Here is an 18,591-nt window from a genome sequence, read left to right as displayed (position 1 = left end):
TCGGGTTCTCTGCTGTCAGCTCAGAGTCCACTTTGGATCCTCTGTCCCCTGTCTCTCTGCCCCTCCCCTATGCTCTCTCTCTCTCTCTCTCTCTCTCTCTCAAATAAATAAACATTAAAAAAAAAGAGCTCCTTGGTGCACCTGAGTGACTCAGTTGGCTAAGTGTCCAACTTCAGCTCAGGTCATGATCTCATGGTCCGTGGGTTCAAGCCCCATGTTGGGCTCTGTGTTGACAACTCAGAGCCTGGAGCCTGCTTTGGATTCTGTGTCTCCCTCTCTCTCTGCACCCCTCCCCCCACTCGTACTCTGTCTCTGTCTCTCTCTCAAAAATAAATAAACATTAAAAAAACTTTTTTTTCAATTAAAAAAGAAAAAGAACTCCAAATCATAGCAGGCTAAGTCATATAGTGCACGGACACAGCCCTATACAATTCTGAGGTTATAACCTTGTTCCTGCAAAGTCCAGTAATTGTTCCGAATGATGATGCTTCTGAATCATCAAGAAAAGGTAATATGATGTTACGGGTGTTCTGTTACAAGGTATTCTGTCTTGAAAATGTTTCAGTCACAATTATTGAAATTAAAAAGGCAAGCTGGGCTCAGTTATCTAGTAGACTGGCATTCAATGTGTGCCATCCTGCCATTTTAAGGTACATGCAGTGCTGGTGCACGTCTCACTATCATTTCCTGAGCAAAGGACAATGACTAGCACATAGTAGGTACAATCAGCATAGATGTGTTGGGTGTGCAATCTTTCAGACTATGGAGTCAACACCATGGCCAGGAAGCCTCGCTGGGCTAGCCTTTATGCAGAAACCACAGGAAGTGTAAGATGTTCGCCACCCCCTTAGGTATCCTATGGTTCTAGTGAAAGAGATCTTTATGTTTTAAGTTTATTTATTTATTTTGAGAGAGAGAGAGAGAGAGAGGTGGTGCAGAGAGAGCAGGAGAGAGAGAATCCCAAGCGGTCTCCAGCTATTGGCATGGAGCCTGACTTGGGAACCGTGAGACCATGACCTGAGTGAGATCAAGAGTCAGACATCAGGGGTGCCTGGGGGGCTCAGTCGGTTAAGCGTCCGACTTCAGCTCAGGTCACGATCTCGCGGTCCATGAGTTTGAGCCCCGCGTCGGGCTCTGGGCTGATGGCTCAGAGCCTGGAGCCTGCTTCCGATTCTGTGTCTCCCTCTCTCTCTGCCCCTCCCCCGTTCATGCTCTGTCTCTCTCTGTCTCAAAAAAAAAAAAAAAAAAAGTTAAAAAAAGTTAAAAAATAAAAAAAGAGTCAGACATCCAACTGGCTGAGCCACCCAGGTGCCCCTAGTGAAAGAGATCTTGAACATCTTAGGTTCTATCTGCGCAGGTATTTACTGGAGCCTGTACTAATCATAAATATTACAGAGTGGAAGATACTTTGGTGCCAGTGTGTGTGGGAGACAGTAGACACGCCCCAGAAATGAGAAATGAATGCACAGTGCAGATCAGGGCAATCCAGAAAGGCTTCGTGGTAAAAGAGGACTGTAAACTGGGGGCTGAAGAATAGACAGAACTTGCACCGCTACAGGGGAGAGAAGACCCAGCTGGACAGGCATCCAGCGTAAGTGGAAATGAGGTGGCAAGAGCGAGCGGGTCATGTTCACAGGTCAGCAATCTTGACGTGACCAGAGCACAAGCTGTGTGTCCAGAGGCCCTGGGAAGTGACACTGCAAAGTTAGGAAGACGTAAAAGCATGGAGAATCTTGACTTTAATTTGGACCGTGGTAAGCAGGAAGGACCCAGAAAAGGTTTCTGAGCGGGAGAGGGATGTCATAGAATCGCAAGGGGATATCAAAGCCTAGTCAGGCTGAGAAACACGTTCTGGGGTGTCTGGTGTGACAGGCAGAGCACCCACCCTCAGGGGAGCAGGAAAGACCAGACACCTAATCTTGGATTCCCGAGGCTAGGGCCTTGCACCTTGTCTTGAATGGAATGCTCCCTGCTCCTTCCCCTTTCACCCCACTTGACCTCTTGGAGTCTGAGCAGACACCCTCTGTGGGAGGAGGCCTGGCAGCTCTTTGGGCAGGTGAGTCAATAACCTGGGCGTGGCCTCCTGCGGTCCTCTTAGTATGGCTTACCTCAGCTGTGGAGGGAACTCAACATCCTTTGCCACAGGCTTCCTTTCCTGCCGTGCCCGAGGCTCTGGGTGCCCAACCCCCCCCCCCCCAGGCTCTCCCTCCCCTCCCACCAGCTTCGTGCATTCTCCCCCCACCTGAGGGGGCCGGGCCAGTGGGCCTTTCTTAAAGCCCAGAACCCACCCACCCTGGGGTTCTACTTCCTTTCCCTGCTGTTGTGAAACTCCCCAGGTCTGTGGGCAGAAGCGCTGGCGACACCAGCACAGAGCAAGTAGCTACAGGCCGAGGGCCCCAGTGCCCACTCCCGCCGCCAGCACTCTGCAAGCCCCGGCCGGGAGGTCTGTTTGCCCGGCTGCTGTGCCAGGCGTCCCTGCTCCCAGCCCCGCCCTCCCAGGCAGCTGCCCAGCGCGGTGAGGTGGGCACGGCCCTGGGGCCCCTGCACAGCCTGATGGTGGGGTCTCCCCCTTGTCAGACACCCTCACTAGCAGCTGGAGAGAACTGCAAATCAGAGCTTCACGGTGTTATCTTTGGGACTTCTAGAGGCCTGGAAAACTTCCTTGGGCAGAAGTTTCAAGACTAGACAGGCCGGAGGAGGGGTTGTTTTGCGGGAACCGAAGAGCAAAGTCTTTCTAAGTTGGTCAGAGTAGATCAGATGCCCGAGTCCCATGCCTGGAAACTTGGGTGTGGGAATGGCTCCAAAGAGGGGCCTTTCAGCATCTCCCAGCTTCCAACACTGGGACTGGCCACACAGTGCCTCTCACCCTTCCTCCCCCAATGTCTCCCTCGAGATCATGCGCAATGAAGGTTGGGGGAGAAGAGACCGGAATGAGCAGCCGCTCTGTGCTAGGCATGCATTCAGTTCTCAAAACAGCCCATCCTTCAAGGCAGGGGTTATCACTGCCACCACTCTGCCACCCCACATACACACGCTTTTCGGAGGCAGGAGCAACAAAGGGACCTTAGAAGAGTTATGATGGAACAAACTTCTTGGTTTGATTAATGAGAGGAAAGCCCAGAGAGTTCACACGGTTTGCCCAGAATCGTATCACTCGTTCCTGAGAACCCGGACTCGCTAATAATGCCTGAGCATCCCACCTCTCAAATCCTTTCTCCTCCTCTCTCATGCACCTGCCTTTTCACCATGGGAAACCCAGTTTTCCATCCATGGGGTGGACCTGTGGCAGGAAGCACGCCCGCCCTGTGAGCTCCAAGGGTGAGGGGAGCAGCCCCTCCCCTCTTGTGCCGTTAGTACCTGGAGGAAGCTTTCACATCCCTCTTCCTGACACCCCCCCCCCCCCCCAGTCATCCTGACGGACGAAGAGGTGCAGCGGAAGCGGGAGATGATCCTGAAACGGAAGGAGGAGGAAGCCTTGAAGGACAGTCTGCGGCCCAAGCTCTCGGAGGAACAGCAGCGCATCATCGCCATCCTGCTGGATGCCCATCACAAGACCTACGACCCCACCTATGCCGACTTTACCCAGTTCCGGGTACGCGTGCTCGCCGGCTGGCCGGGAAGGATGAGCTGCGGTGGTGAAGAGCCACAGGGGGAGCCGGGGCGTGGGGAGTGGGCGCGGAGGACCACGGGCATCCATACCGGGGCAGCGGGGGGGGGGGGGGGGGGATGCTCCGTCCCTCTGGCACCGGGGAGGCCTCCCCCTCCCGTCAGCCTTCCTCAGAGCCCCTCCTGCCAGAGATCAGGGGCAAGGTGGGAAAGTGGCCCCCAAATGTGAGCCTCTGATCCCCCGTCCTTCCCTTCCAGCCTCCGGTTCGTGGGGATGCATGCGGAGGCGGCCGTCCCTCAAGGCCCTCCTCCAGCCACACGCCCAGCCTCTCCGGGGACTCGTCTTCCACCTGCTCAGATCACTACGCGGCCTCGCTCGGTGAGCCCACTGCCGCCCCCAGGGAGCCCAGGGAGCCCAGCGTGGGAGGAGGGCCCAGAGCTCCCGCAGCCCATCTGCCCTTGGCTGCGGATGGCAGGGTAGCTGTGTGCCAGTGTCCTCCGAACAACCCCCACCCTGCTTCGTTTTGGGGTTTTTCTTTTTCTTTTTTTCTTAAACAGAAGAGGGCTAACTAGCCCGAGGGCCGGTGCTGGGGGGAGGCCAAGCCGGGTTCTGTCTGCAGAGTCCCTGTTCTTTCCTCCAAACAAGGCTTCTGCCCCTGCCTCCGCCCCTGGGGCTAACCTGGTTCCTTTAAATGGTATTTTGAGCCTGGGCCTCTCGGGGGTTCTGTTTTTGTTTTTTGTTTTTTTCCAGTTTAGTTGAGATATAATTGCCATGTACCATTATATTCGTTTCAGGAATGCAACGTAATGATTGGATACCTGGAGGTGTGGCAAAATGATTACCGCAATAAGTTTAGGTCCTCTCCATCACCTCACAGAGTTACAAAGTTTTCTTTCCCTTGTGGCGAGAGCTTCCAAGATCGACTCTCTTAGCAATTTCCAAATATACGAGACAGTATAGTCCTCAGAGCCTTGGAGGGTGGTACTCCAGGGGAAGAACATGTGGGTCCGAGCATAGCCTCCCCTCCCCCCCCCCCGGCACCCCCCCCTCCCCGGAGCTCTGTGGGAACCACCAAGGCGCTGGAGGACCTGTCACTTCCAGCACTTGCTTGCTTTTCCTCTTATGGTCCTTTTCTACCTTCTTCCTTATCGTCCTGCCCCTCCCCTCCCCATCCTTCATCCCTCTGCCTCTCACCCAACCCTTCTGCCCTCTGTGTGAGTCCTGCAAAAGGACAGGGATGGGAAAGCCCCTTCCCTCTGGGGAACTAGAACCCTCAGATATGGTGCTTCTGTGCCCAGATCCAAAAGCATTGGGAGGGGTCTCAGTGCAGCTGGACGAGGATAGCCATGGAGCCAGACCATTGTGTCTACCCACCCAGGAGTGACAGGAGGGAGGTGGTGAGGGACTAAAGAAAAGCAGTGGCCATTTCACGGACTGACTGACCCTATGAACCCCTTGTCTTGTAGGGGTTCCTCCCGTGTGTTAATTTTCTCTACCCACTTAGCTGCTCTTGTCACTTAATGGGGTATTTTGCACCAATGAGGATCAGTCTGCATGTTATACATCCAGCTTTGAATAATTCCATACTATTTAGGAGTTTTGATCCCCTCAAAGGTTAATTGATTTGCGGTGCTCACCCCCACCAATGGTATGTTCAGTATAGCATGTGTTTATTTAAAGGGTTGCCTGGCTGGCTTAGTTGGAGGAGTGTGTGACTCTTGATCTTGGGGTCATGAGTTTGAGCCCCATGTTGGCCATAGAGATTACTTAATAAAAAAATTAAATAAATAAATCAATAAATAAATAATTCAAACTAGTTAACGTTTTTAACTTTTTTAAAATATTTACTTCATTTTTGAGAGACAGACAGAGCATGAGCAGGGGAGGGGCAGAGAGAGAGAGAGAAAGACACAGAATCTGAAGCAGGCTCCAGGCTCTGAGCTGTCAGCACAGAGCCCTACATGGGGCTCAAACTCACGAATCTCGAGATCATGACCTGAGTTGAAGTCAGATGCTTAACCAGCTGAGCCACCCAGGTGCCCCAAACTAGTTAACATTTTTAAAGCAAACGTAATACATGTTCATTAGAGACATTCAGAAAATATAAACTAAATTATATATATGTATATATATATATATATATATATATATATATACACACAATAAATATATATATATATATTTATATGTAAAATCTTTAAGCCTACTACCCAAGGGTAGTCACCGTTAACACTGTAATATGTCTCTTTCCCATCTTTTTAAAAATTTAAATGCATATGTATATTTACGCAGTGGGATTATGCTGGACACAATATACGTAGCTTGCTTTTTTCTCTTAACAGTATATCATATTTTCCTGTTATTCAATATACCTTTATATTATGTTTAAAGCTGATTAGTATTCTGGGGTATGAATATACAATAACATATCTGGTCTAGATTGTGTCCCAGTGTTCCATTAAGATAATCATATGCTTGTAGCTGAAGATTTGCATTTATTCCAGACTTTTTTCCTTATGATGAATTTATGGAAGTGAAATTACTGGTCAAAGGGCATACATAATTGTAGGTTGCAGACGCCTGCTGTCTTCAATAGCTCTCTAGATTACTTGCATGAATTTATGCTTCCTTTAGCACCCCGTGTCACAAGGGTTGCCTAATTCCCTGCACCTTTACAAACACTGGCACCAAACATATTTGTTTCTAGTTTACTGAGGAAAAGTAGACGTTCTAAGTTGTAGATCTTGAATCACTAGCGAGGTCTACAACTTAGAACGATCTTTTCCATAAGTTCATTGGTTCCAAATTCATGTTTGATTTGGTCATTAGAAACACATGGTCTGTAACATCGTGGCTCAAGGAAGTCTCATTTCTTGGGGCATCTTTGATCTTTGATTTCACTGCCTTGCTCTGCTTGAAAGTTTTCTTTCAAGTTTCTTTTCAAAGTTTCTAGGATTCCTGGGGAATCCTAGAGGGAAGCCTAGACTGAAGAGTGACCTTGGAGAGAGGCAGTCGCTATGGGATTCCTGGCCAGTGACCTTGGAGAGAGGCAGTCACTATGGGATTCCTGACCAGACCTGCTGCTAGGGCACAGGAGGTCCTCACGGAGCCAAGAAGGAGAGTGTCTGGCTCACGTATCCTCAAGAAGTTCTTTCTCTTTCCTCATCCTTCCTCAGATGTGATGGAGCCGACCAGCTTCTCCAATCTGGATCCGAGGGAAGAAGATTCAGATGACCCTTCTGTGACCCTGGACCTGTCCCAGCTCTCGATGCTGCCCCATCTGGCTGACCTGGTCAGTTACAGCATCCAAAAGGTCATCGGCTTTGCCAAGATGATTCCAGGGTTCAGGTAAGAAGAGTCAGAATCCTAGACTGAGCTAGAAGAAGGCCTGGAGGTCAATCCACTGCTTCCCAGAATAGAGACTCAGACCCTACCCCAGACCTCCTACAGCAGGATCTCTGGGAAGTACAGCCCATCCAGCATCACTCAGCAGGCCAGCACTGGAGAGCTATCCATACTCCCACAGTTTCTGGATGACAGAACAAAAGCCCAGAGAGGGTCGGTGGCCAGCCAGGATCATTTTCTAGTGTTAGAGTCAGTATGTGTCAGAGCCAAGGTCTAGAATTCCAAGTTCACTGCCACGTCCCCTCCAGCTGGCTTGGGTCTAACCCTCATGTTAATCCTTTAAATTAAACTTCCATTAATCTCTCACACCCAATGCTGACACCCAAATGAAGTGATAGAGAGGAGAAAGGGTTGGGCAAGGAGACTTGTGAAGTAATTTCAAATCCCAGAGGGAGACAGTTTTCCTGGCACACGTAACCGGGGCCTCCTTCACCCCAATTTCCATGAAAAGCCCTTTTCCTAACCATACTGAGACCTTTTGCCAAAACAGATAGGTATGAGGAGTTCTACTGGAGTAAAGATCCTCTGTTATGGATTCATTGCTACAAATTTCATTCACTCACCTGTTTTATTGTTTTGGTAATGATGGCACATATATTTAAATGGCCATGCAGTGTTAAATATTCTTAAAATAATAGAGCATTGACACTTTCAGTAGAATGTGGGGAGCTAGTTATATCTATACTGACATATGATTTATATCATTTGGAGCATTGCCATGCAATACATACACAACGTAGTGGAGAGAAAGAAAGAAATCACTAATGTGCACTATAAACCATCAATTTCGGGAACAATAATTGCAATTGCAGCAGAAGGGGCCTCGGATGCTTTCTAGAAGCCGATGCTCAGATTCATTGCTGGAATTCTGGGAGCCTAGAAAGACCTGACATTGGCCAGCTCTGGATGGAAATTAATGTGACATGCTATTTATTGTTTTGGGAATCTCTCTGCCATGCAAGGGTGCCATCGGCTACTGTCTAAATGACTGCATTGCCAGCTAGATGGTGACAACTCACAGAGCCAAACGCAGTTCTGCCCAGTGTGTACCTGCCCTGAGACGGCTAGCTCTATGTTATTTTATGCCTGTCAGCAACTCAGATACCAGGGGCCCTCCTATGCTCTTCCCCTGGGAATGAACGTGACAATTGTAAAGAAGAGAAAAGCATGAAACGCCCTTACCACAATGAGACACCCTTGAGACGCTCTTACTGCGTTGCACGTTTCGGTTGCCAAAGAATCCAGGGTCACCGTGGCATCCGGCAGGAATGAGCTGCGGAGTGTCACCTGTGAGCTGAGTGGTGCACTGGGCCTGGGATCTACCCTCCAGAGCCTTTCCTTGGAACTGACAACACATTCCACTTCCCGCGAGTTCCAGCTCCCTCCTACACTCTTCAAGATAGTGTTTGCAAACTCTCTCGGTTCCAGAGTCTTGTTTTGTGTAAACAGCTAGAGACAAAAACACTTCAAGGTGCCGATGGATACACGGTAGCACCTGGCTTCCACCCTAGTTCCAGGGAGCTGTGTGTGCAGTGCTCCTCTTTCCTGGGCTGGTGGGGAGCTGGGGGAGAGCGCCCCTGAAGCTCTGTCCAGATGCTCACGTTTGCTGATTCTGAGTGGTGGCTGGGATTGCACACATGCGGAAACTGTCCTAAAAAAAAGCCATCTGTTGAACCAGGTGACCCCAAGGCAGCCCCCTGAAGTAAGCAACCCAAGCCCCCATTTTTCTCCCATGCCCTTGGCCCCCATCCCTTACCCTTGCCACATACACCCTGACACAAATAGTATGACCCGCCGCCCCTTGGTGTCTCTCTCCAAGAATGAGTTGAAGTCTTCCCCGTCCTTCCATATCCAGGCTCATTTCCAGAGTTCCCTAGTCTAGCCCTGCATTCATGGCCACAGTAAGGTATAGAGGAGCAGACACTGAATCAATCCAGCTATTGATCCAAAATCAGTTACATTGATCCTGCACATGCTTGGGTTGGCTTCTCTCTTCAGCCTGACTTAAGAAATCTCAGCATGAGGAGCACGTGGGTGGCCCAGGTGGTTGAGCGTCCGATTCTTGATTTCCCCTCAGGTCATGATCTCATGGCATCTGAGTTCAAGCCCCGAGTTGGGCTGTGTGCTGAGATCATGGAGCCCGTTTGGGATTCTCTCGCTCTCTGTCTCTGTCTGGCTCTCCCTCCCCCTCTCAAAATAAATGAACTTAAAAAAATAAAAAGAAATCTCAGAATGGAAGGTGTTCCAGTAAAAACGGAGCCGGCCTTGGCAAGAGCTCTGAGGGTGAGGGGAAAGGACACTGATGTGGATACTCCCAGGCTTTGGTGGGACCCAGGTGGGTCTCCAGCTCTTCTGGTTTCCCAAGAAGTGAGAGAACAGTGGCTGCATCCTGGCTTTGATCCTGTTGCCTGTAGTCAGGGGTGGAGGGTGTGGGGAGGGCAGAATGAGACTTCTGTGTGGGTGAGTGCAGGGGGATGGAGGGGAGAGGCTGAGACTCCAGCGCATACTTGGGACCAGAGTGGGGCGGGACTGAATGAGTGTGTAGGGTGTGAACTGCACGGTGATATGGCCTTGGGCCTGCTCCTGCTTCCCACCTCCCCTCCCTCAACCTCTCAGTCTGCACCCCACAAATCTCCCTCCCTCAGCACTTCAAAAGTAAGGCATGGAGGAAGTGGCATCAGGAGCGGCATCCAAATGGCCGGGAGCCATCTTGGATCTGAGAACCGAGGACCCCCAGGTTTCATTGCCAAGAGGTATAAGAGGGACTAGGCCAAACCAACTGGGGCCCAGCCTTCTGGGCAAAAGTGAGGCCTTTGACCTCACTGCCATTTCTATTCCCAGGGGATCCTTCCTGGGTCAAAGGCCTGGGGTCATAGTGCATCCCTCTTCCTATGCCTTCTGTTCTGTATTCCTTGTTCATTTCTGTAACAAATAGCTTTCTTCCTGTGAGGGCTACAAGTTGACTAGGACATAGTTCCTGGCCTCCAGGGTTCAGTGTCTGATGGAAGAGATATACACTGAGACAACTGCTATAAAGAGATAAGAGCCAAGAGAGGCCTGCTGGAGATACTGTGGGAATGCAAGCGGGGAGGGGCCGGGCTCTGCCGGGGTGGGGGGACGAAACAGTGGGTCTCCAGAGCACCTTGCAGATGCCCAGAAGCGGCCAGTTACTGGTGTGAAAACTGACCCGGGTATAAATATGACACAGGTCAGAGAGAGGAGACACAGAGCCTGAGCTGGTGCCTGTCAGCAGGAACGAGATCTCTTGCTGATATCCCCTTTATTTCCACCTGTACCCTGCCCACCACCATCCCCACTTCTGGCCGTGAATTGCACTTAAAAAGTCCCTGGATTTCTGGGCTGTAATTTGAGGTCGTTCTAGGTTTGCTTTCATAGAAGCAGTGTGCCTGGATCACAATTGGCAGGGTGCCACTGAACTCTCTCTGGCAAGGCTCACGTGGGATGTTTGTTCACTTCTGGCCATCCATTTCAAGTGGGCCATTGAACTAAAGGTTATGTACAAAAAATATGCCTCATGGAATTACTAAAAATAGCAAAAATTAGAAGCAACAAAAATGTCCAAAAAATAGGTGGATGGGAGACTGATTACATAAACCGCAGTATGTTGATAAAATACAATCTTATGCAACTCATTATGAACCGGGCTACAGAAATGCTCATGGTGTAGGAAGTGGGACACAGAACTACTATGAACTCAAGCATGTTTTAAAAAGAGATTTCAGGGGCACGTGGGTGGCTCAGTCAGTTAAGCGTCTGACTCTTGATTTCCGCTCGGGTCATGATCTCACGGTTGGTGGGATTGAGCCCTGAGTCGGGATCTGTGCCTGCTTGGGATTCTCTCTCTCACTCTCTTTCTGCCCCTCCCCAGCTCGTGCATGCTATTTCTTTCTCTCTTAAAATATGTAAATAAAAATTTAAAAAATAAAAATAAAAAGACGTATCTGCATTAAAAAAAAAAAGATAGGAAGGAAATACACCAAAAGGGTCATTGTGGTTATACAGCAATTTTTACTCACGTTGATATTTTTCCTGTATTTTCCAAAGATTTAATAATGAGCATCTTTTATTGTCTAATGAGTTAAAACCAAAATGGGACATTAGTTTATATTTTCAAAATGTGAGTTGAGCATCGAGGGAAAAGTGACAAGGATGGTGAGATGCCTAGACCCCATGTCATTGTGGCTGTCTGTCCTGGAGAAGACACAGGGGCCCCGGGTAACTTTCAATAGTTAAAGGATGCCCCACGCCTAATGGAGAAGTCTGGTGCTGTGTTCCTTGAGAGGACAGAAGTACAAGCGATGGATGAGGGTGTCCTCCTGTGGGTGTAGCTCCATAGAAGAAGAAGCCATTAACCCAGGAGCTAACAACCCTATGGCTGTATCCAGAGACCATGAGCTTCCTGACCCCGGAAGGATCCTGCATCTGTTATGAATGCGGAAGAAGGAATTGGAGCGCGTAGCCTCCATGAAGTGCCTTCCAACTCTAGCACTTTGAGACTTCTTTTTCAATGCAGACCCTTTGCGGCCATCCTCACCACCATCTGTCACCTGTTGATGCAGCCCTCTCATCAGTTAACATCTGCTTCCCACCTTTCCACATACCAAAGTGTGGCCATGGAGAGGATGACTGCCCTCCCACAAGATAGCTGGGTGGAAATACACAGTCAGGAAGAGAAAAGGAGGGAAAACTGGAAGCAAGTTGGTTTGCGGGTGCTGTTTTTTCCTTGTCATTGTTCAGGCAAGCCCAGCTCGTGACTCAGAATAGTGGAACCAGTCATTGGCCTCTTGACTCATCAGCACGTAAAGATGTGACCTTCTCATTGTGCTCAGAGTTCAATAATCATTGTGTGAGCAACTCTAAGGTGATTGGGAAGTGGTGCTGGCCCTTAAGTAGCTTGCGGTGAGAGCCACACACAAGCATATGAAGAGAAGGGGTGAGGTGGAAAGAGCAAAGTAGGAGCATAAGCCACAGGCTGTGAAGAAATGGCACTAATACTTCTGAAGGTAACCAGGGGGTGGAGGGCACTGAGGGAGACCTCACTGGGTTCAGAATCAGGACGGTAAGGTGGAGCAGTAAAAGAAATGCGTTCTTGGCTGGAGCTGTCCCACGCCCAAAGGCAAGGTGGTGTGAGAACACACAACATTGAACATGGAATAGTCTGAAGTTGCTAGAGTGGAGGGTTGGAGTTTGTGAAGGGAGGAGTACTGGAAAGACAGGTTGGAGCCAAGTGATGGCGTATGGGCTTGATCCTGAGGGGGTCGAGAAGCAGTAAGGTTCCTCCGCACACAGGCGACGTCTCCCTGAAGCAGCAATAAGAAACACGGAAGAGAGAGACTTGATTCCAGAGTTCTAATAAGAGGCAACTGAAAAAGATGAGGGAGCTCTGAACCAGAGCAGTCCTGATGGTAGTGGGAAGGAGGTCAAAGGCTCAAGAGATGTCCTGGAGACAGAGTTGGCTGAGCTGTACTTTTGAGAAGGACCAGAGGACATGAGGGGCGTTGAAGATGACCATGGCCACACCTCCTGCAGACGTCCGCATTCACGCTCTAACCCTCACAGCTTCCTCAGGCTCGTCTTCCCTAATAGCTCTGGCTGCTTAGGCCTGGGAGGCACTGGCACGCCCCTGGGTTCTCCTGCCTTAGATGCTGAGCTAATTTACCTTCAGCATTGGTGCACAAACACAGGCTTGAGTTGTTCTCCCTCAAGAGACAGTTTTATCCTTTCCAGTCAGGCCACCAGCTCCTCAATGGGGGACCCAGGGCACATGCGGGTCACCTGGCAGGCACCTGTCAAAACATACACTGATTTGCCTGACTTGAAGTCCTTGACCAGTAACCTGACTCCTCCCTGCCCTCCCTGGCAGAGACCTCACTTCTGAGGACCAGATTGTGCTGCTGAAGTCAAGTGCCATTGAGGTCATCATGTTGCGCTCTAACCAGTCCTTCCTCATGGACGACATGTCCTGGACCTGTGGCAGCCAGGACTATAAGTACCGCATCAGTGATGTGACCAAAGGTACATTCGGGCTCCACCTCCACCCTCTCCAGCGCCCAGACTCTGGCTCCACCCTTCCTGGGGTCATGAGGCCTGATCAGGCACATGGGAGGGCGCTAGACAGCAATGGGGAGACAAGGGTGAGACACAGGCCCCGTCTAGGTTGGGGGCGGGGTGGGGTGGTTTGGGTGTGTGGCTCCTCAGCTCTGCCCACAGCATCTGGCCATCTCTCTCCTAGCCGGACACAGCCTGGAGCTGATTGAGCCCCTCGTCAAGTTCCAGGTGGGGCTGAAGAAGCTGAACTTGCATGAGGAGGAGCATGTCCTGCTCATGGCCATCTGCATTGTCTCCCCAGGTATGGGGCCCAACAGTGGGGAACTTGGTGACCTGGGAAGGGGGAATAGAAGGTACTGAGCCCTCCTGAGGGCCAGCAGGGCAGTCTGGAGGGAGGAGTGAGCAGAAGGAGAGACAGACGAGGAAGCACCCACTTTGCTGGGTTTGCACAGCCCATATGATGTGTGTATATTGAGGGGTCCCTCACTGCCCTGGACCCTGAGACCATAGGTGATTCATAGGTGGAACTCTGAGGAACGAGATAAATGGGTTTTCTCAGGTCACAGACAGGTCTGGATATTCCCAATATGCAGGTTCTGCTCTTGTGTGAATTGGACTGAACTTTGCAGACCTACCTGAGATCCCCTGTGGGGTTGGGTACAAAAACTTGGGGCCTATAGGTGATTCTGCCCAGAAAGCTTGCCTGACTGATTTTGGAGGCAGTGTGCTGTGGCCCTTGAGCTCTTCTGTCTATTGGGTTTGGTGGAGAGAGAGAGGTTGAGGAAGAGGGAGTCATGGTCCTGGGGATGTTATATTGGTGATGAGGCCAGGCTGCCTCAGTCTGGACTATGCTGAGGGAACAAGAAAGTGGCCTCTGATCAGGGATGGGCTGGGGACCCATGGACATGGGTTACCCTCCCCCTGCCCATGGAGCATTCATTGATTTGTTCATTCATTCATTCATTCATACACTCAGCAATGATTTATTGAGCACCTGCTAAGTACCAGGCATTGTGCTGGGCATAGGGATTCAGCAGCCAACAGGACACAGACTTCTTTTCCACAAAGTGTAGGAGGAGACATCAAGCAATTACTATTCAATGACTAATTTTAATGTGATGAAAGTTTTAAAAATAAAGAAGTGATACTATAGCAGGGTATAATAGAAGGAGAGAACTTGATTTAGTCTGGGCCATGGAGGTAGGGGGTCATCAGGAATGGCCTTCTTTTTTTTTTTTTTTTTTCAACATTTTTTATTTATTTTTGGGACAGAGAGAGACAGAGCATGAATGGGGGAGGGGCAGAGAGAGAGGGAGACACAGAATCGGAAACAGGCTCCAGGCTCCGAGCCATCAGCCCAGAGCCTGACGCGGGGCTCGAACTCACGGACCGCGAGATCGTGACCTGGCTGAAGTCGGACGCTTAACCGACTGCGCCACCCAGGCGCCCCAGGAATGGCCTTCTTGAGGAAGACCTGAAAAATCAGTAAGAGTCAAAGATACAAGAGCTAAGTTCCATGCAGAGGGAACACAAATGTGAGGTCTGGAAGCCAGAGAGCTTGACACATCAGGGTACTGATGGAAAGATGGAGCATAGAGATGGAGGGAGAGAGTTGAGCTGAAGACAGGGCCAGGTGGGACCTAGGACTTGATCCTAAATGTAACAGGAAGTGGTTGAGAGGCTTTAGGGAGGATGATGGTGTCACAGGTCAGCAGCCATACAGGGGTGACCTAGGAGGATGCTAAGCTTGGGCATTGGTCTGGACATAGGGGTACTGGAGAGACTGAATATTACAGGACCTGGCTCAGAGCTCCCATGCCTTCTCCCCCTGTCTCCCTGTACTCACAGACCGTCCCGGCGTGCAGGATGCTGCGCTGGTTGAGGCCATCCAGGACCGCCTGTCCAACACATTGCAGACCTACATCCGCTGCCGCCACCCACCCCCTGGCAGCCACCTGCTCTACGCCAAGATGATCCAGAAGCTAGCCGACCTGCGTAGCCTCAATGAGGAGCACTCCAAGCAGTACCGCTGCCTCTCCTTCCAGCCCGAGTGCAGCATGAAGCTCACACCGCTGGTGCTGGAAGTGTTTGGCAACGAGATTTCCTGACCAGGGCGGCTGGCAGGGGCACCCGGGTGGTGCTGCTCCTCTGGGGCCCTGTGCCCTGGCCTGGGGCAGGCTGCTGCCCGGCAGCCCTTCCCACCCCGTCTGGAGTTCAGCCCCTCCTCCCCTACTGCCCCTCTCTCCCCAGCCGCTCCCATCTCCTGCCCAACCTAACACCAGGTCTCCCTTTCCTGCCGACCACAGGCTGCCCCCAAGCCCTTGGGACCTCAGTCGTGAGGAGTTGCTGTTTATTTGACAAAGAAACTCAAATGGGGGCAGAGGGCAGAGGCCGAAGGTGGGGCCTTGCCCAGGGATGCCCCTACCGCTCCAAAAGTGACTGCTTGGCCGATGCCAAGGGGACAGTCGGGCAGGAGCAACGCACCCATTCCTCAGGGACAGAGATACCTGTACCTCCCCCCACTCCAGGCCTCCATGTCCAGAGCCTAGTGGGGATCTCCTTCCCCCTGCCCGCCCATGGTACATGACTAGCCACCACCCCCACCCCACCCCCATCTCAGCCTACTGCCGGTCTGTGCTGTCTTGTCCCAGGCAGTGTGCCACCGGCGGGGCTCCTCCCTTTGCCTTCCCACCCTGGCCTGTCCAGGAGACTCACTGCCAAGGATGACCAAAAACAAGGTGACAGAGGTCACAACCCCCACCCCTCTCTGTTGGCCAAAGGGCACTTGCCCGACACTTCAATGCCCACCTTCATCTCATTGCTATGGTAACAGTCTCCCTGGAAATCGCTATGGTAAGATGGGCTTTCTCCTCCTGGCAGGGGCCGCTAGCCCAGAGCCCACCTGCTGAGAGGCCCAAGGAGAGAAGAGAGCAGGGCCTAGGAGGTAGGGGACAGGCAAACCCAGCCCCACAAGAGGGTGGTGGGTGGTGGCCACAGCTGTCTAGTCTCCAAGCCCACGGCTCCTTGACCTGGATCTAACAGGTTGGTCGAGCTGAGAGCTTTCCTTCCAACGATCCACGTGGCAAGACTGAGTTGCCCCCAGGTTGCAGAGAAGTGCCTAGCAGCGTGCTCACCCTCGCCCTGCCAGTGCCTTACCTCCCACCCAGGAGAGAGAGAACTGGTGGCCATGGGTGCTGGAGGAGCCTCACCCGAGGATGGTCAAGTGTGATGCAGAGATGGGAGCACCTTCCCAAACACTTCATGGTCTGGAGAAGCAGTGCCCCTCTGCGTGCCAGCAGGCTACCTCTTTTCCACTTGGTAGGGTAGGATGGAAGAGAAGAACCCTCAGACAGACCCCGACGGCCCAGGCCATGCTCTCCCCCCGCCCATCTGGGCGTAGTTCCCAGACTGCCATCCCCCAGAGACCCAGGAGCTAGTGCTCCAACACCTCGTTGTGGGAGGAGGGAGAGCGGGCTGGCTGCTGGGGACTAGGCAGAGGGAGGACTAGGGGTGGAGTCACGTGGGGCTGGTTCCCTTCTTATTCTCACTCCACCACCACCCCCAAATCTGGAAGGGGTTGGGGGGGGGACCTAACTTCCGACTCCATTTTCCCTTCCAGAGCTAGCCCAGCCCAGGAGGTGGGAGCTCTTGTTCTGTTTACTCTGGGGTGGGGTCCCCGGGTACATGAGTCATAGGTGTGTGGGACCACTGCAGACAGGGCTCTTCCGGGAGTCAGAGAGGGTCCCTCGGATCGCTGCTTGAGTTTGGGGAGCACAGCCGCATTCAAGATCTCAATGGTGGGGGGGTGGGTAGTCCCTGTCAGTCGATGCTGCCTCCACCCTCCTCTGTTCTCCCAAAGCCCCGGGAGCAATCAGACTCACACTGTGAGCACCATCCGTGTCCACCGGGCCGAGTGTTTCTTCCAGTGGGGAAGCATCTGAAAGCCACGTTTCTTACCGCACAATACCATCTGCATGGCCAAGTCTGACATTCATCAGCCGTGAGTCGTTTCCAGAATCAGACTCCGTTTTGTACTACATTCGAATGTAGCAGGTAGTAGACACCACTGATGAGGAGATATTTCTGGAAGAAACACTTACTCTGTAAAAATTCCATACGCCAGTTATTGGTATTGTCCTTGCTGTTCTTTTACAAATTAGGGCGAGAGCCTGGTTGGATTCTGCAGAAGACTTTGGTCTCACTGGCTAGTTGGTGGGAAAAAAGGTTTAAAAATCGCTACACTAGTTCAACTCCCTTGCTAAGGAAAACGGACGTTTAGAAGGAAGTGTGGCTGGCCAAAGTCAGACAGTTAGTTAGGAGGGGTCCAGAGCTGGCCTGGACTGTGAACCCCCAGACCAGTGCTCTGTTCACAAACCACGCTCAAGCTCGGGCCCCTGAAGGCTAACCTGGTCCCTTAGGGGAAGGTCTGGATTTTAGACAGCAAACCTAGATCCTGGACCCCTGCCTTCCTTCCTTGAGTTGTCACCCTCCTGACCCATCAGGAGGAGGAGGAGGAGGGACACCTCAGCCTGTGTCTCAATGTGAATCAGACCCCCCCCCCCACCCCTAATGTGGCCCTGGCCGAACGGGGTCTCTGCCTCAGCTCTGTATCATGCTGTTGCCTTATCAATAAAATGCATTTGTGTTTGTAATGTCTCTACTTTCCCAGTTCCCCCTCTCCCCCTGCCTTCTCCAGGGCACCCGACCGGCCACCCTGGGAACACCAGCTGCTCAGCTCTGGGGCCCACAGCACCAGCTCACTACCAAAGGGAAGTCTAGGAGTAGGGGAGGAAAAGACTGGAGGAAAAGTGAGGTTTCACAGGACCGAATTGGGAGAAAATATTATCACCTATTGTTTTAGAATATGAGAATGAAGGCAGACATTTCTAAGTCTAAAACCTTTAACGTATATTATTGGAAATGCTGGTAAGTGTGCACCAGAATGCCAAAGACAAGATCCTGGGACATGGGAAAGTCCTGCTGGCTAACGAGAAGCAAGTTGGAGAATCCAGGGGAGGCCAACAGAGAAGCTTGGAATGTAAGACAGATCTGGTGCAAGGAATAAAGGAGCAAAAGAAGACTTTAATGAGTGTCTCTTGAGTGATTTCCAAGACAGTAACCATTTGCCAGAAATTTGTCAAATAAACCAATGAAGAGCGCTTTGCTTATGGGAACGCAATTGGCTTATACTTCACATACCACTTACTTTATGGCAAGAACCACTGTAAATAAATGCCTTATGCAAACCAACTTGCTTTATCCTTCCACAGACCCTGGAGGAGGTGGGTTACTGAGACCCCCATCTGACAGAGGGGGTAACTGCCCAAATCCACACTGATGTAAGTGACAGAGATGGGATCTGAACCCTTGGCAGCTGGCTCCAGAAGCCATTAACTAACTGCTGCCCTATTCTGCTTCCCACTGAGTCGAGGAGCCCGACAAATGACAGTCTTGCCAGCTCTCTACTAGAGAGGATGTAAGGGAGGTTCCCACTCCCCAAGTAGGTCCTG

At 51.4% G+C, this 18,591-nt stretch overlaps 1 protein-coding gene across 1 annotated transcript in view; it reads left to right on the top strand.

Annotated features, from left to right (window-relative positions):
* Window positions 1–17,728, top strand: part of VDR (vitamin D receptor) — a 36,438-nt gene extending 18,710 nt beyond the window's left edge. The window contains exons 4-9 of the mRNA XM_042946338.1: window positions 3,408–3,592; window positions 3,865–3,985; window positions 6,784–6,955; window positions 12,897–13,048; window positions 13,266–13,382; window positions 14,930–17,728. Coding sequence (XP_042802272.1) covers window positions 3,408–3,592; window positions 3,865–3,985; window positions 6,784–6,955; window positions 12,897–13,048; window positions 13,266–13,382; window positions 14,930–15,189 — 1,007 coding nt within the window. The 3' untranslated portion in view covers window positions 15,190–17,728. The remainder of the gene's footprint in view (window positions 1–3,407; window positions 3,593–3,864; window positions 3,986–6,783; window positions 6,956–12,896; window positions 13,049–13,265; window positions 13,383–14,929) is intronic.
* Window positions 17,729–18,591: the final 863 nt, after the last annotated feature.

This window comes from Panthera leo, chromosome B4 (genome assembly GCF_018350215.1).
Source record: "Panthera leo isolate Ple1 chromosome B4, P.leo_Ple1_pat1.1, whole genome shotgun sequence".
NCBI classification, from domain to species: Eukaryota; Metazoa; Chordata; class Mammalia; order Carnivora; family Felidae; genus Panthera; species Panthera leo.
This window is presented reverse-complemented; position numbering and strand designations above follow the sequence as displayed.